The following is a 26,431-nucleotide window of genomic DNA, read 5'->3' as shown; positions in this document are numbered from 1 at the left end:
TGGTTTCCAGCTGTGTGTTATTAATTATCTAGTTTTCTCCCTGTTTATAAGCTCTGTGTTTGCCTGTCTTCTCGTCCACTGTTAATTGTCTTCCTAAATGTCTTCCTTCATTGAATGTCTTCCTTGCCCGTGCTCCCTGTCAACGCTTTGAATATTAAAGTCTTCTGTTTTGTGAACTCCTCGTCTCCGTGCCTCCCTGTGATCTGTGACACTAAGACTAAACGTGAACAAAATCAAAAGCATCATACTCATTTAAATTGATATGTGTAGCATTTGGACCAATCAGACACACAACTACTTGTTATATTTAACAAATAATCTCTTATGCCTCCTCACCTAACCAAAGGGCCATCTATTACCAGGTTTTCATCCAAGGATTTGTTTGCGGAAAAATATTTAGCGCTTTAAAATATTTACGATATAGCTGATGGAGATGCCAATTATCGATTAAATTTCTCATGTGTCGACAAAATCTTTTCATTTTTCAAAATTATCATTTGAGCATTTTCAGTGCTTTTATTGTTTTGTATATCTGTCAAATGTTTTTTTTTTTTTTGTCATCATGCTAATAGTTTTGTAAATGTACTAGTTTTCATCACATGCAAAGACACACAGTCCCATCAAGCGTTATCACAGTTTGAGAGAATTGTTACGCTGAGAGAATTCAGTGAATTCCCTTTCACTGAGGATTTTTGTGTCCTGTGGAAAGAAGGGGAAAACAGACAAGAATCTATACAGTACAGCTCCCACTGCAACTTCAAAAAGATTTTTTTTTTTCTTCTTTTTCTGATGCCCAGGGCTCTGTAAACTTTAGTGTACGTGCATAGGGTGTGTTTGTTTATGGCTCTTCTATTGATTTGACCTCTCCAAAGGGTGTAAAGAAGTTGCTTATCTGAAAGACTTTGGTGAAAGGTATCTGCTTTGTTTCAAGCTAATATTTCAGGTATGCTTTGACGGTCCTTTGGGGACTCACAAACTTTAGGTTGTCAACTGCCTGAACTCCAAAGTTGTCAAAATGCTTTTTAAACATTTTGGCTGCAAAAAGATACTTAGCTGAAAAAGAAAAGTTGTTCCATAAATTATAATACCATTTTGAGGGCTGATGAAGTCTGCAATTGAATAACCTGGAATCGCTCCACTTGAGGTTTTTGAATATCTACACAGCTTTTCCATGAGGTGTAGGGTACAGCCAGGCGAAAGGGCCTGTTTATTTTCTCCCAAACCCTAAAGATCAACAGAACCCATCATCATACTGTTTTCATTTCAACACTGTTTATTGAAAATGAAAACCTGAAAATCTTCTGTGCTCATATAAAGGTCATTAGATATTTGAACTTTAATATTATTTTAAAGTGTTCCACATTTATGCAGCTGAGGATATACTTGGAAACAATCACATATATTTAGAGACAAAAACGTGTCACTTTATATGCCTTATATTTAAATAAGTTTTACAGTTTTTCTCGATTGCTTAAACACATTTCTGGAAACTATGCCTCGTATTCTCAAAACAGTAAACACGAATCCATAACTTCTAACTCAATTCCCCAAACTTCCTATATTCAGGTCAAAATGAAGCTCTCCACTCAAAACAACTCAATCTTGCTGAAAAACCAAACTTTGCTCTCAGACATGACACACAAACAGTCAAAAACACACACACTACAGAACAGTTTTACACACTGATGAGATCAATTGAAAACAATGCTACAAAAACCGGTTATAAGTGTAAGTGCAAATGTCACAACTGTTTGCTGGAACTTCAGAACTTTATTGCATGTCTGCAATGACATGTAACTTCATCATGTGATCCATGTAATCATATGACTTCTTGTATTATAAGTAAGTATTAGGTGTGTTTTACTTGAAGTGGAGCTGCGCAGGCCGATCGATGCATGACATAAAAGAACAGTGAGAGAGAGCGATAAGAGAGCAGACTGCTTCTTATACTTATCGCTCTCGCAATATTTTGATGTCATATTTCAATTGGTCTGCCCAGCGCCGCTTCAAGTTCAACACACCTATTGTAAGCAAGCATTAAGAAAGTGACTGAAAATGTTGCCACTATTTCAGTAAAGCAGTGTTTTTTCTCTTGCACTCAGTGTTTCTCTCGTTCATTATTTCAGTGTGCAGGTAACTTTTTGCATATATTAGGATATAATCCAGAGAGAAATAGTTTGTACTCACAAGGATCATAAATGTTATAAACGGAAGAGTCAAATGGGAACAAGTGGAAGAGAGTGCCATGATGCCATCACAAACATATGCAGATTTATGATTGGTCTGTGCATGAATTCTCTATCCACTCTCACCCCATCAGAACCTGAATCACCAGATGACAGTCTGCTCTGATTTCCCCAAAAAAGACAAAAATTTTTTTTTTTTTTTTTTTTTGTGGAAGGTATAAGTTATCAGGAGATGAATCATCCCTTGTGGCTACTTTCACCTTTTCACCATCTTATTGCATGACGGCTCTAGTTTTTTTTTGCTCAGAACACTAATCAAACTTCAGAGGATCTCAAACTGTCTTCTGACTTTCTACCTCTATAACATCCCATCAGCTTCCACTATGCATTCTTTCAATACTATTGGGTGAAAAAGCATATTATCACACATTTTAGACAGCCTTGAATTCAAAGAAAACAAATCTGTGAAAAAGGACACACATCTTCTAGCTTCTTGCTATTAGAGAAGACAGCTTTGTTATGATAAGGTCTGGATGCATAATCGCTCCCAGCTGAAAAAGTGATCTGAGTGAACAGATGCAGTATTTGATTCATTTTGTGTGCAGTTTGATCTTTGTGAGATACAGTATGACTTACTTTTACATACTATAAGATGCAAGATCAGTATTACAGTGTTGCTGTATTTTTGGCATTTTTATTAGTATCTATTAATATTTGAATTATATATATATATTTTTTTTTTTTCATTTAACATTTTAGTAAGTTTTTTTGTAAATTTGTTATGTGCTTGTGTCACTGTTATTCATTTTGGGTTTTTGGGTTTCTATTTTTTATTTCTTTTTATTACAATTTTAGTTTTTGTACATTTTAAATGTCAATATAAATTTATTTCAGTTAGCTGACAATGCAACATTTCTGCATTTTTAATTTGTTTAATCTAATATTTAAATATATTTTTTATTAAAAAAATTGTATTTAACAATATCACTGTCTGTTAACAAAAATGAGAAAGGTGAGTGTTTTGTGTTAATTTCCATCATTGCTGTGGCATTAGAATTTGAAAGCAAAACTAAATAAAAGCAAAAAAAAAAAAAAAAACAAAGCAAGAAATGACTGTCTTTGTAAATGTAAAACAAAATATATCACACAGAATGATTTAAAATAGCACCAACTTATTTCAAATCCAAAAACGTACTCCGTTTTCCAACTTTTTGTCCTTGGCTGCAAGATAATATGGTTATCAGCAAAGCAGGGTGTTCTGAAAATGTTCCAAAAAGACACAAACATTCTTTGTGTATTTCAAGTTATCAAGCTGTATAAGTGGATGAGTAGTCTACTTAGAACAAAAGCATTTTGTATCATCTGCTCCAGGCACATGGAGTCTCATTAGTTTTCCCTACATACAGGAACCCATCTACACCATCATTTCAAAAAAATCAATCTAATGAGTAAAAATTAGCACTGATTTCATAAAGAGCGCCTATGAACAAAAGCACACATACAAGTACAAAATACGGCATTATACTGTTATAGTGTAAGCGTTATGCAACATTATATAATTAAACAGCCAGCTCTGCTGAAACAGTCCTCTGTTTCCCCAGGTTGCATTACCATTAATGGAAAATCTATGCAGTCAACTAAACATCCGGATGCAGGAGGCCTGAATCTGCAGCTGCTTTTAGTGGCACTATCTCAGGGTCTAAAGACACTAAAAGACAGATTAAAGGTGAGAAGAGTTATAAACTCATAAGAGTCATTCTCAGGAATCAGACTTATCTCGTTACAAAGTGTTTATTTATTCACTAAAAAGAATCACCCCATGAGAATCATTAGCCCAGGAATTGTATTTGGCTCTTCACACTTTGTTTTTGATCCACCAAAAAACTAACTCGCATAGAAGAGCCATTAGCTCAGGAATCGGACTTAACTTGTTACAGTGTGTGTTTGTGATTCAGTAAAAAAAAAAAACATCTTGCAAGAGTCATTACTAGTGAATTGGCCTTAACTGTTTGTTTTATATGTTTTTCTTTTCGCTAAAACAATCCAGCTCTTAAAAAGCCATTATCTCAGAAATCTGACTTAACTGGTTACTGGTTACAATGTTTTTGAATTACTAAAAAGAACCATCTCACAAGAGTCATTACCTAATGAACTGGACTTAACCTTTCATATGTGGGTTTGTGTAAATAAAAGGAAGCATGTGTGCCAGTAATTGCGTGCAGCGGTGTGACACATGTTTTGTGGGAGGTTGTGGATATGTGTGTGAGTGTATGCACTCTGTGTGATGCGGATGTCTCCCCACTAGGAGACATCTGTGAAAAGTGTGACCCCATGGACCACAGTGTCCGGTGCGGCGCTTGTGACGGCCCCATGAGACCCAGATGGAACTGAGGACACAACATAGAAATCATAAGATGGTAGAACTTGACCCTCTGCTCTGATGAGAGAATACGACGAATACGTCTCACATACGACGGTTAAGGACATTAATTTTATTCCCAGATCAGAGCGGTTTCATAAGGACAGGGCAATGGACTTTGAATGATTGTTTTTATAGCACTAACATAGTGATACGCTGGGATGTAGACATGTGGAGTCATTTAAGTCCTGTTCTTGTTATTAGGATAGCAGGAGTTTGGTCAAACATCAGAGATATTCTTGTCATGAAATTATCTTTATTGAACTGAACATCCAAATTGAGGGGGATTAGAATTATATGAAATTGTTTATGGAGTCTTTTCACTGTGATGTTATTATTTTACTTATGTCCTGAATGATATTTCCCGACTAACATATTGTCCTTTGCAATAGAAATGTTGGGAAAAACTAAAAAAATAAACACAGGATATGCCCTAGACCTAGACCATATGAAAAACTCAAACAAACAGTAATGATTCCACCACTACTTTAACAATATGACAATATAGAACAATGTAAACTGACAATGTGTAATAATCTAAGAATCAGAAAACAAATGAAATAGGATTGCACTTTTTTAACTGCTGCTATTTTTGCAAACACTGTGGATTGTATGAAGATTATTCTGTATAATATGGCCACAGATGGCAACTTGTGGCCATTTGCATCACAGAAATAAAATCAAGATCCTCTAGACTTCTTGCACGTAATTACCTCTCTCTTAATGACTCAATCCCCTCTGTGTGTAGTAATTGAAAGCAAATCCAATAATGTATGCCAGTGGGGTTGAAAAAAATCTGGGACCACATCAATTTTTATAAAAATGCAAAATAGAAGCATTGGTTTTTATATCAAAAGTACAATTAAAGGCATTTTAATATTACAAAAGAGTTATATTTCAAATAAATATTGTTCTTTTGAACTTTGTATTCATCAAAGATTTCTGAATAAATGTTCATGTTTTCCACAAAATATTAAGCAACACAGCTGTTTTAAGCATTATTATTAATAATAATAATAATATAATATCAGCATATTAGAATGATTTCTGAAAGATCATGTGACAATGAATACTGGAGTAATGGCTGCAGACAATTCAGCTTTGCCCTCAATACAATTAATATATACATTATAACAGCTATTTTAAAATAACAGTAAAAAAATAGTAGTTTATATATATATATATATATATATATATATATATATTTTTTTTTTTTCTAATCTTATTTTTATTAAACAAACACACATTTCACCTTCTATCAATTGCATATTTATTCTCTAACTGCTAGCTTTTCTTGTAAAACTAACATTAGCGTTATATGTTCTATTCTATCTACTTGTTTCTTAAAAAAAAAAAAAAAAAAACTTATATATTCAGTATTTAGCTATACACATTGTCATTTGTTTAGAACCCTAAACAACCCTATGCTACATTTGTTTTCTTAAGTGTGTGAGTAGTATATTTCATAACACTTTAAGTCTTAACGCTGAGCTAATATTAGGTTCAAATTATTCTCTATTTGAAGCTGGGACAGCTGGAAGGGGTGATTGGCAGCTGGAATTTTCCACACTGAGTGGTGTGGAAATGGACTGGGGCTACGACAAGTATGGGAACAGGGATCATTGTCAGGGGAATCACTCTCTAATAAAAGTGTGTGTGTGAAACCTACGGATTCTATGCTGCAGCTGTTCTGTTAAGCCCAATCACTGGTTTTCTGTGGTTAAATTAACTAGACCAATGGCTCAACCATCCCTTCAAATTGTGTCGTCTGTGAATCTTGAATGTCTCATCACTGCAAAATAAAATAATATCCGTCGACAGCAGATATGCTTTCAGTGCAAGGCCTATTAGAACTACAAAACTGTTTTCTAATCAGCGTAACAAAGTCCCTTTGCATTACTTTGACACAGATAGCAATGTGAAACCTGGTTGTGTGTAGATAATAATCTCTGATGCGAGAGATGATGGTGGCTTTCATCGGAGAGGTAAAAGCGGCTGGTGTTCATTTGCTGTGTGACTCATAGGCAACATCTATCAATCACAAACCTGAACGACGTCATCTGTGTTCTAAAGCAGACAGCACATGCATAGTGTCAGTTCAATTAGAGCATAGCACTGAACCCTTCAATGGTATTACATTCAGTTTAGACTCCACAGGGACTGTTTAATGCTGACTGTCATATAAATGAAGCACTGTTAAATACCTGCCAGCTTCAAACAAATAACTGCACTTTTATTCCCCTGCACAGCGAGTGTCAAAGATGAATAACTATATTAAATCTGTAGCAGAAAAAAATCAATGCATAAACTGTGCTATTGGAGATTGGTAGTAGTTACTAGGAAGGTATTGTGACGATCGTCCCGAGTTCTCATCAGCGTTACCCTGGAAACCTACACGGAGCACCTGCACACGCTCATCTGATCGGCCACAGCTGCCATTAATCAGCCCGCAGCCAGATGAGCCGCGTGAGCTCCAACGACGAGGAGACATTTCTCCATGAAGCAGAGAACTAATCTTTTCTCTCGATTCTGTTCCAGAGAGCAGTGTGTGACCGCGCAGCCGCCACGAGCCCAGCACGGACCCGCCGCACCTGGATCCTTTCCGAAGAGCACCCTTTCACCGGAGCACCGCCTTTTCCCCACTGTTAAGCCTTTTGTTTAATAAATCCACCCTCCGGGGAATTTATTGCGTGATTCTTCCACCCCGTTACAGTATATAAAGGTAATTGCATTGCGCATAAATTGATTTGTTAAATATAAATTCATATTTCTGACTTTTTCATCAGAATTCTGAGTTTACACAATCTCACAATATTTTTTTTTTTTTTTTTTTTTTTTTCTCACAACTTTTTGTCTTGCAAATGCAAGTTTAAAATTTTATATCTAGGAATTCTTAGTTTATATCTTATGAGATCTAAACCCAGGATTACAAGGGGAAAAAGTCTGAATTGTGAGACAAAGTCACAATTCGCTCTTTAATTTATATTTAGTTTCCATTAGTTACAGATGTAAGTGCTAAGAATAAATAACACAATCCATTGAATAAAATGCCAGATTACTAGATGCAGAAGAAGAAAAGCATGGAGAGAGAATTGTGGTCATCTAATTTAAGAGAAAATTCATAATTAATGACCTTCTAAGCATTAGAAACGGTCAATTAAAAATGAATAATTGAAGGTTAGTCATTAATTAATGACGCCAGAGCTGCTGGCAACCGTTTTCTTTATATGTTAGATCATTATTTTATTGCTGCCAGCAGGCTGAAGCATCCTGATAAAACCTAAGTGTTCCAGAGGAAGGCAGCTGACGATGTTCAGGTGGAGGGAAAAATCATTCGTTCATGAAACCTAGCAGGCCTGGACCTGGAGATATATACAGCCAACCCACCTCTGTTCTCTGACAGTTTTCCAGCATCCCACCTCCACTCCAACTCACTCTTAATCTAATTCATTCCATGGGTTGGGTGGGGGAGTTCTCTGGGTTCGGGCTCTATCTGCAGAAACTGCATGGAGAAACTGCTCTATCCAAATGCTTACTAATTGCTCAATCATACATGTTAGTGCAAACTCGTGAAACTCACATTTGCAAGTTAAAGTCCAGTTTTGAGGAGAAAAAGACTATGTTCTCAGAATTGCCAGTTTATATCCCACAATTCTGACTTCATAATTGTGAGGGGAAAAAGTCAGAATTGTGAGAGAAAAAGTCTCAATTACCTTTTTATTTTATTTTTTATTCAGTGGCAGAAACAGGCTTCCATAATTTCTGCACACCATTCCATTAAAAAAATTATTCACTTCAAGTTGTAAATATAAAAGAAATAGTAAATATATATTTACATGATATTAGGAATTTTAAAGTTTGGTACTGTAAGTATTTATTACACTGTACAAAATTATAAACGCAACACTTTTGTTTTTTCCCCCATTTTTCACGAGCTGAACTCAAAGATCTAAGACTTGTTCTATGTGGCATTGTGCTGTGTGATAAAACTGCACATTTTAGAGTGGCCTTTTATTGTGGCCAGCCTAAGGCACACCTGTGCAGTAATCATGCTGTCTAATCAGCATCTTGATATGCCACACCTGTGAGGTGGATGGATTATCTCGGCAAAGAAGTGCTCACTAACACAGATTTGTGAACAATATTTGAGAGAGAGGCCTTTTGTGTACATAGAAAAAGTCTTAGATCTTTGAGTTCAGCTCATGAAAAATGGGGGCAAAAACAAAAGTGTTTATCATTTTGTACAGTGTAATAAATACTTACAGTACCAAACTTTAAAATTTGAAATTCCTAATATCATGTAAATATATAGTTACTGTTTCTTTTATATTTACAACTTGAAGTGAAGTATCATTTGTGATATATTCATATCACAGTCCACTATAGATATGCAGACATGCACATCTTGAGAGAAATGCAGTTCATGGTGTCTTTAATAGCCTATAATGCAGAATTGATTAAACTAATTTTATGTCCCTTGCTGGTTTTTTTGTTTGTTTTCATAATGACTACGTCTCAAACTAAACCTGCTTTTGTCTTCCCAATAGGCAAAAAAAAAATGCATTATGATTTCAGTAGAGTGCTGGAAACAATCCTTGGGGATTTTTACCATGCTGACTCTCTCCATGCAGTTTCTGCAGACTTTTTGGCTGTACATTCATACTTTAAAACCTTCCACTTCCACAGATCCGAAGGACCAGCCAAATCTGAAAATGGCTAGTTAGTGGCTATACGGGGGTACACATAATCAAAGCAGCACTCAGGCAACCTTGGCATTTGGACAATGGTCTGTTGGACTAATGTGTCACAAGAAAACATTTCCAGGGCTGTTACACCAGCGTCACCACTGTGCCCTGTTGACACAAGGCAGGAAGAATGTGTGGATTTATGATGTGCCAGATTCTGACCATACCATCTGCCTTTTGCAGGCAGGATTTTGCAGGCCATGCAGTGTCTATCCAATTTTAGCTATTCAGATTTGGTGATCGTGTGAATTGTAGCCTCTTTTTCCTCTTCTCAGCTGGAACAAAGCTTCTTTGCATAGGATTAGGAAAGGAACTTGGAAGAGCTGCACACAACACTACAGACAACAGATTCATCCTCACAACAGCATGTATACTGCTTATATTCAGTTAAGTTACAACTGTAATATACACTGCAAAAGTTTGGAATAATATAGTTTTTTTATGTTTTGAAAGAAGTCTCTTATGTTCACCAAAATTAATCAAAATTTGATCAAAATTTAATCAAACGGTCTATTTCAAATGAATGCTGATCATGGAATTTTCTATTCATAAACGAATCTTGAAAAAAAAATTTTTTTCCACATTATGTTTTCAACATTGATCATTTTAAGAACAATTATTAATAACTGAGCCCCAATAATAAAGCACCAAGCAGAATGATCATGAAACAATGAAGACCAGAGTAATTACTGGTACAAATTCAGCTTTGTCTCTGATTAAGTGATTGAAGTGTTTTGTTGTTGGATGTAATAATGAATATAGCAGTCGTCAGTTACTTCCTGACATCTGAGCCGCTGAAGAAGCAGAGGATTAACGTTACTTTCATTTTGAAGTGAATGCGCCAATCCCCGATCTACCCAAATGGGTCTATATTCGCGCGGATCATTCGTGATCCAGCTTTATCTACAGAAGAAGTGAGTATAAGTGTTTTTATGAATCTTTGCAAATCATCTTTCCTAATAATGTGCTAGTTAGCCAGTTTCGCGGCTGAAGTTTAGAATGCTCCATAGATATATACCTAGATGCCTCATTATGAACTGTTTCTATGGGCCGCGATACGTAAGCCAATTTTTGGAACGGTCTGTGAATCTTTGAGTGCACTGACTGTGAGCGTCTACAACAGCAAGTTATACGCTTGTATATCTTTGAATATTCATTGATTATTATAGTGAATATGAGATGGCTGATGCGTCAATGTATCTGGAGCGGTTGAATAGGGAATCTACATATATCTATGGTCTGCTCGTCACTCTACGGAAGAGAGGGGCGGAGTCAGCAGAGCTCACTAGCATTTAAAGGGGTCATATGATGCGATTTCAAGTTTTCCTTTCTCTTTGGAGTGTTACAAGCTGTTTGTGCATAGATAAGATCCCTGAAGTTGCAAAGACTAAATTATCAAAACCAAAGAGATATGCTTTATAAAAGTTAAGACTTGTCCATGCCCCCCTAAAGCGCCTCATTCAAACATGCCCCCACATGTCTACGTCACAATGTGGGGAGATTTTCATAACACCGCCCAAATTTATACGCAATGAAAGAGGGCATGATTTTTATTCTTGCTGTAGTATTGTTGCTGCCACCGGCACCATGTTGTGGAGACGCTGTGTTTTGTTGTGAAAGCGAAAGTACTTTGTTTGGCCTTCCAAAAGGGGACACAACTAGAAATCAGTGGTTAAGTTGTATTTACAACACTGTTCGAGAACAGTACAACGCAAATATTCGAGTGTGTGCAGCACATTTTATGGAGGACTATTTCCTGAACCTGGCAGGAGGGTAGCCTACAATGCTGGCTTGCTCAAAGGCTGTTTCTATAAAGTGAGGCAATTACAACTTTGCAAGGACAGTCTGACACTTCTGACTCACAGCCTGTAAGTAACTTTCTGCTACTGACGATTCAAACGCGAGTTTTGAGCAGTGTAGAGTATCACTTGTTGTTTGTCATTTCTCCAATCACAAATGCAGACATGGTAATGTTTACGCAGCGCGATGCGTAAAAAGACAGTATAAGTCATTATAATCAGTAATTATGTCCCCACTGGATGCAACAAATACTTTGTTTGTAATGGGTTTTATTGTTTTAGTCTCATTGCCTTAGGAAAGTCCATCACAATATGGAGCGTAACATTTCCGTCACATGCTTGAGGTATTCGGCCAATCATAACGCACTGGATAGCTGGCCAATCAGAGCACGCCTTGCTTCTTTTTTTTTTTTTATTGCTGAAAACAAGAACATACAAAATACAGAATATCCACATAACAACTGAACAGACAACAACAAAATAAAACAATAAAAAATAAAATAAAATAAAGGAAAAATAATAATTTAAAATAAATAATAATAATAATAATAATAATAACAAATGCAATAAAGGGTCATTGTTTCACATAAGATTGCCTACACAAGACCTTTAAGTGCAGAGCAAATTCTGACAGTCTTCACAGCTTTCTTATTATTAGACACTGAAATCAGATTAATATAATTCTCCATGTCTCTTAAAAAGACCACAAGGACAGGTTTACAACGCCTCGCTTCTCAGAACGATGAGCTTAGTAAAAATCGATGCGATTCAGAAAGGCGGGGCATAGAGGAGTAACAATGTACAGTATGTGGAAAATGTAATAATAATGTAAAAATAATATTTTTTTTTACTTTAAACCACATGACCCCTTTAAGTCTTACTTCACTACACTGAGTTTAAAGAGGCTTATTTTTATTCAGAAAGCTGTCATAACAAAAAAAAAAGGTATTCTACTGCACAATAATTTGTTATTTGGTACCTTTTATTGTAGACAGCATGATCAACATTCACCAGATGCAAAGTGGCATGTTGTGTTGAGGGGTTTTGTGCACACAAAACAATTGTTTTTCAATTTGATTTTAGTAAATGTATAAATAAAGATAATATAAAATATAGTAATATAGAAAGGCCATGGAATGCTTTAACAACCAGTGTGGTAGCCAGCAGATAAATTATGTTTGATACTACACAGAAGAACCATTTACATTTTTGGTTCCTCAAAGGACTGTTCAATGAAAAATTTCTAACATTTAAAAATTCCACAAAAGGTTCTTCATAGTGGATTTTTGAAGAGTGTAAGGAAGCAATTTCTGTAAAAGCCCTTTTGAAACAATATATGTTGTTAAAACTCTATATAAATAAAATTGACATGACGACCTCTTTCTGAATAATGTATGCTACTGATAAAAAAGTATTATGCATTGAAAAATTAAAACAGTCCTCCTGTGTGCAACAATAATACAGAACCCTCTAGTGGTCATATGAAGATATGCAGCAAGTGTGCGACGCGTCACCAATTCCTCAGAGCTGGAGGAGGAGACCTGGAGCACTGGGGTCCACATTGAGTCTCTGTAATTCAGTTTGGAGTGGTTGAGGATGCCATCAGAAGTAGCCTCTCCATAAGACCTGCAGTGCATCGGCACTGTGGTTTTATAGACTTGGGAGCATATTAGTTGCTTATTAGTTTATTCTACCTCAAAATAGTTTAAAAACAGTTCAAATTATTATTAAAGGTTATGCCACCACATAAAAATGTAGGTGTAACGAGATATTTAACTGGCGAGATTTTCTCAGAAAGTAAAGGATCCATCTGAAGAATCTGAATCTGAAGACACCTTCCAAGAGTGATGATGAAGATGAAACTCGGCATGAACCGACCAGTCAACAACTTCGGACCAAACCAGTAAACGTCGTCTTTATGGAGTTTCAAAATGACATTTTCTAAACTGCTGAACGAGAGCAAGGATGAATTCCTCTCGGACTTTCTCTCCAACATCAGCAACATCACCTGTGAGGGCATCACCCCCGACTCTCAAGTCATCGGTGTCGGAGTCTTTCTGGCCATTTTCATTTTGGTGGCGATCGTCGGAAACATTTTGGTTATTCTGTCGGTGCTGTGCAACAAACATTTGCAGACGGTCACCAACTTCTTTATTGTGAACCTGGCCATAGCTGACCTTCTGCTTAGTACCATTGTCCTCCCGTTCTCCGCGTCTCTGGAGGTGCTGGGATGCTGGGTGTTCGGTCGGGTCTTCTGTAACATTTGGGCAGCGGTAGATGTGCTCTGTTGCACGGCGTCTATTTTAAGTTTGTGCATTATATCTATAGACAGGTACATCGGGGTAAAATACTGTCTGAAATACCCCACTATCATGACTGAACGGAAAGCAGGTGTCATACTCGTGGTGGTCTGGGTTTCTTCAATGGTGATTTCAATCGGACCGCTTTTGGGATGGAAAGAGCCTCCACCTTCTGACGAGAGCATCTGCAGAATCACGGAGGAACCGGGTTATGCTCTGTTCTCCTCTTTATTCTCCTTCTACCTCCCGCTCATGGTGATTTTAGTCATGTACATGAGAGTATACATCGTGGCCCGCAGGACTACAAAAAGTTTGGAAGCGGGTGTGAAACGAGAGAGAGATAAATCAATGGAAGTAGTGCTGAGGATACATTGCAGGAGCATGCCGGAGGATTCGAGCACGAGCTCCAAAACCAAAAATCACCCGTTCAGAAGTTCACTGTCCGTGAGACTCATGAAGTTCTCCAGGGAGAAGAAAGCTGCTAAAACCCTCGCCATCGTCGTGGGGATGTTCATACTTTGTTGGCTACCGTTTTTCTTCGTTTTGCCTTTGGGTATGTATGAGTTATTCTCTTTTTGGGATGAGTATAGAGCAAAAATTAAACCGTGATGCTTTTCGTTTCAAAAAACGAAATCAAGTTACATTTCATTGCACAAAACACGTAAAACCGAATCGAAATCACAGAAATTAATTCACAGACGTAAATGGGTGTATAAATTAGTGGAATTTCTATCAAATTTTCCACATCATAATGGAATAAATTAATCATCTTATTATCAAATAAGATCATACTGGATAAAATAAAACTCCAAAATATTTTATTATTATTATTATTGCTACTGGAGACTTAAATGAGAGAGCTATGGGAGTTTTAAAATCCTTTTTTTTTATTATTCCGTTATAGTATGTTATTACACAGACATTTGAGCTTGCTGGGAAAAATGTGTTCTAAACTTGGTTTGTATTATGTTGTTCCTGTATGAGAATTCTCATTAAAAACCGGATTGGTTCCAAATTATGATAAAAATTCCAATCGAATTTTTGACTATGCTAAAACGTTTATTAGATAATTAATTAATTCACTGTTTTTTTTTTTATTATTATTAATTATATTGTTCGTACTTGTAAAAAAAAAAAAAAAAAAAATGCTGGAATTGGAAAGAAAAAGCGCTTGAGCAAAGAATTTTGTAACTGACCTAATACTATAAGCCGGTGTTGTGCCTATTTTCGACTCCCTGCCAAATTATTACCCCCCTCGTTGAAATCGCCACCTGATTGCCTAATCCTAACCCCACCCCTAATCCTAACCCCTCCCCCACACCTAACCCTAAACCTAACAATACTAGGGGGGTAATAATCTGGCGGGGGTCAGAATTCGGCACTACAATGCATATTTATCTCGACATGGTGGTCATGATTTACTCCGTGGATAGAGAAAACAGAAATATGTAGCCTGATGTTAAAAAAAAATGTAAAGCTGTTAAGTCATCGTTGCTTCTCTCACTGACGAAAGCAGTTGCACGCATCACTCTGGTATATGGCAAGAAAATATTAAGAAAGCCCTATGCAACATCAATTTAAATTTGGGATGAAATAAAGCATTTCTACTCCTGACATCTCTCTACTTTATGCAACCAGATAATGTTGAAAAAGAGCTATTGTTTGATTATCTTTATTACTATATTGCCTTCATGTGTGACCATGATGTAACTGTACATAACAACAGTACACACGATGACCTGTGTGCTGTCAAAACAAAGCATAATAATGAAGGCAGAAGTGAAAGGCTTGTGAGAGACTTATGAACAACCCCCCCCCCCCCCCCCTCCCCCCTTACAGCTTTTTTAGCTGTGCAAAACAGTTAGTTTTGCTGCTAAAAAATTATGAACACACTGGTTTGTAGTGCAGTTTTACCGTTTACTGCACATTGTTATTCTTCTCCTTATTTATATGGTGGCTATTGACCCAGAAGTCTCGCCCATATGCTTACTTCTGCATTGAAGAAAAAGGATAAAAGCAATAGCTTAAAGAGTTCATACGAACATGCTTTGTTTCCTTATGGATCATGCATGCAATAAGTTATCCTCGCATTTTGTAGTACAATAGCTTCTTCTCAGTTTCTTCATAACAGTATGACTCATAATATCCCCTCCCCCTTTATTAGTAAATCAAAAGGTTTCTATGTCCTCAAGCAGCCAAGAATGAGTTATGGCTCATTTACATTACCCATGATATTAACACACTAAACGCAATAATCAAGTGCTAGCAAAATTCAAAAATTAATGTTTCAAACATTATATATATATATATATATATATATATATATAACACTATCAGTCCATAGTCATGAAATAAAATCTTCCTCTAATCAAACCCCTTGAAAAGCATAAGTTTTGTTGGGGCCACACAATTATTAAGTTCTTTGCATCCCAGGATTAACTGATTCCTACATTGAAAAAAGGGAGATTTGGGGATATTCATAATTCAGAGATGATTAATTGCTAATTGCTAATTAATTATGTTTAATCAAAGACCACTCATGGGAGACTGAAGCACAGACATTAAATGCAGTATTCCCATCATGCAACCATTACCCAAGATTATGTCACAGAGGCCAAAAAGTGTGCAATAAATTGAAAAAAAAAAATATATATATATATTAAAAGAATTACATTCTTTTAATGTAATTAAAAGAAGTCTCCTATTACATTAAACTAATTTTGGTATCGCTGACATCATTGTCTGAGGCATGAAATGGGTAAATAGCAAACAAATGACAACAATTATCATTTTGTCTATAATTAGCCATTTAAAATTAAAATACGCATTAAAAAGAATAAAAATACATGGCTGGCATTGTACATTCCCCACAATGTATTGGTTTCCCCTCAAACCCACCATCGCATCCATCTCCAGGGTAATCCAAGAGTGTGGTTTTTGCCTGTCCCTGCTGGTATTCCGCTCACAGTCACTATGGGGAAAAATAGGGCAGCAGTGGTTGATAACATCTCCTGGCAAGCTTTGCATGTGGTGCTGGTGAAAGTCTGGGATCAACTCTTCTTTCGTCCTTTTTTTTTTTTTTCTTATTAGAGTCAATGGTTTGGGAAGGGAGACTTTGTTCAACCAGGGAAAATGAAGGAGGCAGTTGCACTTAGGTCCCTGGCCTCCTTCTGCCCAACGCTCCACTGCCTTAATCACGACAATTAACGAGTTGAGTTAAAGAGGGTGCTTTCGTTTTCCAAAGCCTCAGCAAAAGCCAGCCACCAGGACAGAGGAGGGATATGATATGGCTTAAATCCACACGTACGCTGCAGAAGCACAAACACATTGTGGACTTGTTCTGTCTTATTTCAAATAAATGCAATTTACACAATCTTACGTCTCAATTGTATTTGTGGAAATTTACCTCAGAACTCTTCAGTATTAATATTACGGGTAAAATTATGGAATAAATTCAACTCAGTTTAATGTTTCATGTCCAGCATATTTTGGTGAGTAGCTGTGCAATAAGCAGGCAAAGTATAATCAGCTGGTCATTACAGCTAAATAAATCACTTCATAGTGATACAAGGTCCTTCTGCTCCTCTTATATAATTGTACTTTTTGTAAGTTTTTAAATTGACAAGTCCACCCTTCTAAATGATGGTCTCATTTTTGGCATCAACTTGCCCACCATGTTATTGTTGAGATGGATCTCATTTTATTATTTAATAATTGCAAATAATTTCACGACGTTATAGTTTTAGTGTATACATAAACAATCTAGTGCAGCAAGTCCAGAGGATATAGAGAATGACTGCATTTTCTGGCAATGTAAAATTATGCAACATTATGAATTTAGATTTTTATTATTTGGTCATTAAGTTGACCAAATATCATATTTTTTTTACTAAAGTGAGCACTCTTTGCGAATTTTGTAAGAAATGTTTTAATAGTTTCTTTGATTTCAATTTCAGCAGCAAAATGAGCTGGCACGTCTTATTTGTTTCCATATAAAACATTTCCTGCCTGTCAAAATTATCTTGAACTTTTCTGACCCAAGCTGTTATGTTAGCCTCTAATACATTTACATCAAATTGACAAATAATGCAGCTCAACGGGAATTTATACATGTAGCCAATAACCACAGATCATGTTAAAATAGGTATTGGGGGGATCAGTATGAGATGAGACAACTTTAACATGTGGCTACCTGCCAAATGCTCCTATAAATGAATTGCCTACCTGACTGCTTTGGGTTTTGAGGAATCCAGAATAGACTAGAATTTTGATAACCTTCTTTTTGAACCTTTATTTTTAGTAGTGTAAAGCAGAACAAGAATGTAATGCCAACTTGCTTAACTTATAATTAGGCGGGCATAGTGAGTCCACACATCCCATGCCCTCTCGTTTGTTCATTTTAAAATATTTTGGCTTATTGATTATGCTTTCAGCTACCACTAAATGTCTACTTTTAGTTTGGCTTGATTTTCTAAGTCCTTTTAGCAGAATTCCTCAGATGTTCCCCTAAAATCAGAACAGCAAATCTGAAAAAGTCAGAACATCCACTTTTTCTGCAGTGTTGGTTCACGGAATGGTTCCAGATTGCCCAGTGTAAAGGGCTGCCACACTGTACATGATGCTGTGGCTAAAAGGAAGTTTTCTCTCAGTAGCTACCAAACATCCTGTTTGGTGTATCTCATAATTACAACAATTACCAAAAAGTAGCTTTCCAGGGACTGGCTTTCATCTCAAAGTCACAGTTGCAACCAATTGACGACCTCTAGCCAAGAATGAGAGCAGCATATCTCTTTGTTCATCAAAAATCCGTTTCAACAAGAGCGCACTATTCCCAGTTCTCTTACTATCCATTCCCTCTAGTGCTATTTTTATACATCTCCACTGACAGGGAGGTATTCTGACCTCTCGTGACACTGAAATGCATGGCATGGGTGATGACAACAGTTTTATGTGTGAGATAATGCAGCGCTAGCCTCCTCTCACTCTCTGTGGGGAAAGCACAAGGCAGGGAGGAGATATTGGCAACATATGTGGTGTCTGTCGAAGGTAGACGGAGCGGAAATGTGCAGGTAGTGTAGATGTGTGGCAGAATAGGATGTGAAGAGAGACACAATGTAGACAGATTCCATCTGAGCCCAAATCCATTCAACCTTAGGTTACTGCAGGTTAGTGCAGGCCTGGTGTAACTAAAAGATTGATTTGGCATTTAAAGTCAACATGAAATAGAAAAAAATGGGCCTATTTACTCTCTAAAGAACCTTTTGTTGAATGGAAAGTTTCTATGGATGATAAAGGTTCTACAGGAAACAGTCAATGGTAATTTATTTTGAATGGGATTGTTCACCCAAATATGTAAATTCTGTCATTAATTACTCACCCTCATGGCCAAACCCCTAAGGCCCTTGTTCACTTCGGAACACAAATTTCTGATGAAATCCGAGAGCTTTCTGACCCTCCATAGACAGCAACAGAACTGACATGTTCAAAGCCCAGAAAGGTAGTAAGGACATAGATAAAATAGTCCATTTGACATCAGTGGTTCAACCACAATTTTATGAAGCTACGAGAATACTTTTTGTGTGCAAAGAAAACAAAAATAACTTTATTCAAAAAATTTGTGTCTTCCATGTGAGACTTCAACACACATTCATGACAGTACAACTCTTAATTTGTGTTGCGAAGATGTACAAAGGCCTATGAACGATATGAGTGTGAGTAAATAATGACAGAAATTGTATTTTTGGGTGAACTATCTCGTTAATAGTAGGGGTGAGTTCATTTTGGGGTGAACCATATGATATGCGATTCTGGTTTTATTGTGAACAATTCATTGGTGCATGTTATTCCAAACAAAACAATTTCTCTTTGTAATCTTTGATCAGAATGCAACAACCAAAAGCCAAATAGCTATTTAATTAATGTTTTATCAAGCCTGCATTTGGTCCGCCCACTTTTAACAATCCAATCAATTCCCAATGGATAAAATCAAATCTTAACTTGCAATTTTTTTTTTCTTTAAACATCTTTCACTCAGAAACGCATCAAATTACTGCAGTGAAATGGGTTGCAAACAGCAGTTCATGTTGATTATAATGACTAATGGCCTTGTGTGGTCAGTCTATCAAAGGTAATAGTGCTTGTTTGGTTTGGAGGAGAATTGGGGAATGACATATTGGCATCACTCCCACATCTCCTACAGGCAGAAAAAAAAAATTAATAGTTTCAAAAAGATGGTGAGAAGACATGCCACGTACTTAAAATGCATCAGACTTCTACGGCGATCTGAAGGAAAAAAACAATGTGCAAAGTATATAATCTGTCTGCTGGGTATAATTAGGCACACATGATTGAGAATGGTGAACTCGTGGATTTGACCTTTTCAATGTGTGGGAGGAGAATGATAGCTTCAGGCAAAATTTACAGTGTTATTTCCCATGTAAATAATCCTGCTTGAGCCGACAACTTAATGTTTTTCCACTTCTCTCTCTCTTTCTTTGCGTTCCTCAGGCTCTTTCTTCCCAGCTCTAAAGCCCTCTGAGATGGTGTTCAAAGTAATCTTCTGGTTGGGCTACTTCAACAGTTGCATTAACCCTGTAATTTACCCCTGCTCGAGCAAGGAGTTCCAGCGTGCCTTCACCCGTCTGGTGCGTTGCCAGTGCCAGCGGCGCCGCCGCATCCTGCGCCGGTTCTACGACGAACGCTGGAGAACAGCCATGCAAGGAGCTCGGAGGGACCCGCACAGAGACTACTGCTCTGGATTTCCCTTTCACGAGCAGTGCGGTAACGCGATCTATTCCTGCCAGAGCAAGAGCCGGCCTCTTAGTCTGAAGAGCTGGAGCTTCTTCCCCCCTTTACAGAAGTCATCCTTCCAGCTGAAGGAGAAAATGAACAACCTTTCCAATAAGATTAAGAACGGGACGGGGAAGAGTAGCACATCAGCTCTGGCCCAGACAGAGATTGACACGGTCTCCATGGGGATCTATAACGACTGCGCCGATCAGAGCGGCTACCAAATCTACGACCTCACAGAGTGCTATGGCCTGAAGGAAACAGACATCTAAACAAAGACAGAGATTACTGTCTGTTTTCTCTGATTGCTCTGACCCACTGTCAGTTGTTAGGATTTGTTTTTTTGTTAAGACTAGTATTCTTGTTACGTCTTAAAGTACACAGTCGGGAAGCAAATATGAGGGAAAAAATTACAATGACAATGTGTGTTAAAGGAGATTAATGTATTTTCACATGGCTAATTTAAAAATATTTCTTTAAAAGTGAGAAAAGTACACTGAATTGAAAAATTATGAGGGGGGGAAACTTATCTGCACTGGATCAGAACAAAAAGACTCATAGCTGCTGGGTATCTGTATACCGTGTTGTCCATGTGGCCTTTGAGAAATAGTCTGTTAGGTGTTTCAAACTCTCTGATGACCAGCAACAATTTGAACTGTATTTACAAAGACAGATTGTTACAGTTTCTTTGACTTGTTGTCCATTAAGTGTGAATGGAAAACATATTTGACTGTGATGTATTTGAGAGACTGTTGAATCCATGCCACTGATTTGTATTGACATAATGATTCACTGTGATTCGCAGATTGCTGTGGAATTCACTTTTAAATGATTCTAAATTGATTCAGATACCTTTAAATGTGAGGCACAGTTTGTAACCTAAACATATTTTGTGTAGATGTTTTCAGTACAACAGAGGGTAGTTGAATACTGTGCTATTCATGTGCTATTCATGCTATTCTCATTTCAACAATGAGGTTTATGTCATCCCTAAATGGACCATTCGTGGACTACAACTCAGTTTTTGTGTTGTTGAGAAAAGCTTTAGGTTTCTTTGTAATGCTGATGTGACAGTGTCTTTCAGTGTCAACTATTAAACATAATAAATCTGAAAAGAGCATGCAGTTGATCAGATTTGTGTATTTGATGAATCTTGAAAATAATGAATCCATTTTATTCAAACAACCTTCCCATAGGAAAGAAAAATCTGATTATATCCTTTTAATAATGTTATTTGTTCACAGCAATAAGATTACATTGTAATCAATTACTGTACTTATCTTGTCAGACTTTTCTCCTAGGAAGTACTTAAAGCGATAGTTCACCACCCCAAATGAATTTCAATGATTGTTTACTCACCCTCATGTTGTTCCAAACTCATAAGTCTTCGGTTAATCTTCAAAAACTATTTAAGATATGTTCCCTCCATAGAACGCCCAGGTAACCAAAACTTACAAGATCCAAAAAGGTTATAAAGCTGTCACAGAACAAATCAAGTCTTGCGCAGAGGTACAATGGCTCTATATGATGAACAGATTTAATTTAGGCATTTATTCACATATAAACACACATACATAGAGAGAAACAAACATGGAAGCTTGTGTGATTGTATCAGGTTTCATTAAAACACCTTATTTTGTGTTTAGGAGATTAACCGAAGTCTTATGGTTTTGGAATAGCATGAGGGTGAATAAATGATGATACAATATTTTTTGAATAGTTTGGTGAACTATTCCACAACTCTCATTATTCAGTGTGACTCCTTTGTACAAAAGATCAGATGTTCTTGCTTGCATTCAAAATGCTCTTTGGTGGAAAATGATCAAATCATGCCAGAGAACATGATTATCAGGCTTTAGAGTAACTTGTGGAGTTCATGCAGCTTTGTATAGCTTTGTACTCTTACTGCACATCTCTTATTATCCAAGGAATTTTAGGAGAAACATCTGAGATGAAGTTGATACATTACCAAAACATTATTGAGAACTCTATGATGTCTCCTGAGTCATGAAAAAGCAGCCTGTCAACTGCTTTATTGCTGGATTAACTTACTCATTAATGATGAAAAAATCTAAAATGACCAGTAGAGGTCACTGTTAATATAAATGAGTTGCAAATTCCTACAAATTTTACAACAGAATTGGAAACACAATTGTTAACAAGAAGCATCTAAAAGCAGTCTGAATCATCTCACATTATGCTTAAATATAAAAGTGACAAGACTGTGGGTGTGAAGATTTCTTGCGAGGATAGCATACTGTGTCTGCGAACTGTTTTTGAAAAGTGGTTTCCTTTTGCATTTAAGATGTCTGAGAGCTTACTAAAGAGTAAATCAAGAGTCCCTATCCTCCCCTGTTTCCTGTGGATCACTGAAAACTAACACCAGCACGCATAACAGTTCTTAATGGGTTCCTTCAGCTAAGCGCTTGTATGTTTCGACTTGTCACAAAAATGACTTCACGTACATTTCACTGCCTTAGAATTCTGAGCAGTGCCAGAAATGTCTAAAAAGAATAAATGGAGTAAATGGCCAGGCACAGAGGTAACAGAACATTAGCTTAATTTAAAAAAAAAAAAAGGCATGATACTGGATGTTTTCCAGAGACTATTTCCATTTTCAAAATGATTACATAAATTTTTGATTATAAAGAACCCCGCCCCCCAGTTCCTTTATCTTTGCTTACCTCACTATTGAAGCAGGCAGACCAGCTGGGGCCAATTCTCTGTCTGGCAGTCATTTCATAAGCATTATATCAAGAAAACGTGATCACAACTGAGATTGAATTTCCATCATTATATAATTATTTGTTCTCATACATATTTTTGTTATGACTCTGATGTTCTGCAGGTCAGGGGTGCTAATCTGTGACAGGGGAGGATGTGTCACACATCTTTGGAGTGTTTCTTTTGATAGGCACTTTATGTGCAGGGTAACTCCACTGTAACTGCACCCTTAAAAAAGCAAAAACTTAATGTTCCTGGTTGTTTCTCATTGTGTTTATTATTACATACTGACATATTTTGTTGAACATTCCAGACTTTTTCTGAGTTTAAAATCTACTCTTAACCATTTTAGATTCCCACTGCTACAGCTTGTACCACAGAATGCTCATAATTCTGCCAATATACAAAAGGTAAAGTTCTGTTTGTTACATTGAGTGCACTTTGTATTAGTGTTGGCAATAGATGCAATAGAATAAAGGATTATTTGCTACATAGCACCAAATCTGTGTAAAAAATAACAATAAAATGATGAATGCAGGCCAGACATCTCATTTATTCACAGAGTAAAAAATAAAAATGTGAAAGAAAACACATTTTACAGGAAGTTCAACACCAAATCACAATGTTTGCATGCACTTTATCACTTGTCATGCTGTTAGCCTAACAGAGTTATCCTCATCTCACTGGGGGTTGTGTTATATCATTTATCATTATTTGGAACCCATAATTAGATTCCTTAAATTTCTTTAAAGTCTTACAATGAATAATACCTATGGTCACCCATAGGGCAATAATACATTCATATCTATTTTAAAATATACAAAAATGGCCTATTGCTAATGATTGTTTTTAAATATATTTACATAAATATGTTTTCAAAAACCCATATTTTTGTGATTTTTTGTGAAATAATTTATAAGGATTTATTTTCTCTTTTTTTTACAGAAAATCATTTATTTATTTTCTGATTATTGTTGAGCTGCAGGTTTAGGCTCACTTAAGTGACTGCACTTAATTTTATTAAGAAGAATTCAATTATTTATTTTAATTATTTAGCTTGACATGTTTACTGTTCCAAAATGTTCTATATGTTTCTTAGGAAATAAAATATATTGTGTTCAGTGGGAAAAAAGTTGGGCTGGACAGGAACAAATTTGGGATATTTTATGAAAACAGATAATCTGCCACAGATAAACAGTCTACTGGTTGTCAGTGCGTTCAGTGGCATCTCTTTTCGAGTGAGAGAGATCCATTCCTTGAGATGTGCTGTGCAGACATATTCTGCAGCCCATGATCATGAGGAAAGCCCTACGGAAGGATCGGTTAAAGAAAACATAGAGGAAAGGGTTTAGGGAGGAGTTGACATACCCCAACCACAGGAACACATCCCATATCACAGCAGCAGTCCCGTACTCAATAAATGGGTCAACGATATTAACAGTAAAGAACGGCAACCAGAAAAGAAGAAAAACCCCCATGATGATGCCCAGAGTTTTAGCCGCTTTTCTTTCCCTCCTTATAGAGTTGCGATGTTTTTGTTTCTTGCTCGAGTCCTTTCCCACACCTGCCGCCATCTGTGCCTCCATCGCACTTATCTGCATGGCTTGCCGCTTTGCCGCTTTGTAGATTTTCCAGTAGGCTACCAACATGGTCACCATAGGTAGGTAAAACGCAACAAAGGATGCCATAACGGCATAAACACGGTTCACCAAGAAGATGCACACGTTCTCAGGCAAAGGAATGTCCATGCCAAGCTTGTGTAGCCCGAGGAGGATTGGACCGAAGGAGATGAGGAAAGGAATGGCCCAGCAAACCACAATTAGTAGACCCACATGTTTACGGGACATCTTAAACGAATACACCAAAGGGTTGCAGACGGCGTAATAGCGGTCAAAAGCGATGCAGCTCAAATGGAAGATGGAGGCAGTGCAGAGCATAACGTCCAAGCTGGAGTGAAGATGGCAGAAGGTTGGGCCGAAATACCAACATCCTTCCACTGTTCTGACCATACTGTATGGCATAACCACCAGGCCCACCAGGAAGTCAGCAACAGCCAGAGACATGACGAAAGAGTTTGTAGGACACTGCAGCTGTTTGAAGTAAGCAATGGCGAGAACCACCAGAAAGTTGCCAACAACGGTGCAGACGATCCCGGCGATGATGAAGACATAGAGGGCGACTCGTGAACCGGAGCTCCTCAATGTGGCACAGGGCTCGAAATCAGAGTCGAGTGAAATGTTGCTCCATTCCGAGGAGTTTTCCATGCTGTTCCAACCTGGTGATAAACGAGATACATGCAATCAAGATTTATTCCCATGATCATTGATAAATACTTTGTTTGATCTCACAACATGCTATGACCAAGAAGAAAAATGGTTGTTTGAGATATTGTCTATAGTGTCGCAAATAAACTGCCATACTGATAAATGAGGACAAAAATGTCTATGTCGTTTCACTACACCAAAATAATCACTCTATTTCACCATTAATATTTTTGCTAAGTTACAACTGCCCCTGAAGCTCCTGTAAGGCTGGGAAAGCAGAACAGACTGGGAAGCCAAAGCTGCAATGAAAACAATCCTTTACTTCTGGATATTGACCAAGAATCATAAAAAGCCCCTCAACTCGACCTTGTCTCAGGAATTGTATCCCTGCGGCATGCCCCAGTGTGACCTTTGGGATTACACCTAATGTGCATACCTAAATTGTCATCAGCATTGTTGATCCCTATTGGGATCTGAGCAAAAACATGAGTTCGAAAGCATGCAATCTGAAACATTTATTTTTGCTATTGGAAACAATTCAAAGGGATGGTGTAATGTGTAATTAAAGAAATTCTAGAAATAGCATGTTTGAGATGTAATGAAGAAAACTTCCATTGCACCTTCCTCATGTAAAATGTATGGCATGTTAAAGAACAACCACCAATGAATTCTCTCAGATCAAGTCATGCGGAAGAGAGCGTCAGTTCCCAGTGACTGACAGGCATGTTTCTCAGCCTGTGACAGAGAGCTGAAAACAACATCTGGGGATGTTTGACGGAGAGGAAAAAGGTTTTAGTTCAGTAATAATACAAATTTAATTACACCAATGGGACCGTGTGACAGGGAAAGGCAATGCTTAACATTATCTCTTCCCTACTCTTTCATTTAAAGTCATTCTATCATTCTATATTCTAATTATAATTTCATTTTCTTTGCTATTTCTTAACTATTTTATGACTGATTGTGGATCTATATAATAGCTCGTGTGTGTATATCAGCAATTATGACACTTTTTTACAGCACAATTTTGGAAGTATTAGTTGGTGTTTGCAATCAAGTCAAGTCACTTTTATTTGTATTGCACTTTATACAATACTGATTGTTCAGTTTGGTTCAACTATTTAAAGTTCTTTAATTATAAAAACGAGTTCAATTCAGCTACAAGTAACTCTACTGCAGATAACAGAAATAATAATTCATTGATT

At 36.9% G+C, this 26,431-nt stretch overlaps 2 protein-coding genes across 2 annotated transcripts; one reads left to right on the top strand and one right to left on the bottom strand.

Annotated features, from left to right (window-relative positions):
* Positions 1-12,727: 12,727 nt before the first annotated feature.
* LOC306873983 (alpha-1A adrenergic receptor-like) lies at positions 12,728-23,498 on the top strand. Its single transcript, XM_079423623.1, has 2 exons — positions 12,728-14,002; positions 19,957-23,498. The coding sequence occupies exons 1-2, from the start codon at positions 13,081-13,083 to the stop codon at positions 20,508-20,510; spliced, it is 1,476 nt and encodes a 491-aa protein (XP_079279749.1). The 5' UTR covers positions 12,728-13,080; the 3' UTR covers positions 20,511-23,498.
* A 663-nt stretch (positions 23,499-24,161) lies between these two features.
* Positions 24,162-25,226, bottom strand: LOC306873982 (5-hydroxytryptamine receptor 4-like; the record flags this gene model as incomplete). Its single annotated transcript, XM_079423622.1, has 1 exon — positions 24,162-25,226. One exon carries the CDS (start codon positions 25,224-25,226, stop codon positions 24,162-24,164), a length of 1,065 nt encoding a protein of 354 aa, XP_079279748.1.
* Positions 25,227-26,431: the final 1,205 nt, after the last annotated feature.

This window comes from Barbus barbus (genome assembly GCF_936440315.1).
Source record: "Barbus barbus genome assembly, chromosome: 8".
In the NCBI taxonomy this organism is placed as follows: Eukaryota; Metazoa; Chordata; class Actinopteri; order Cypriniformes; family Cyprinidae; genus Barbus; species Barbus barbus.
The sequence above is the reverse complement of the archived record's forward strand: the minus strand, read 5'-3'. Positions and strand labels throughout refer to the sequence as shown.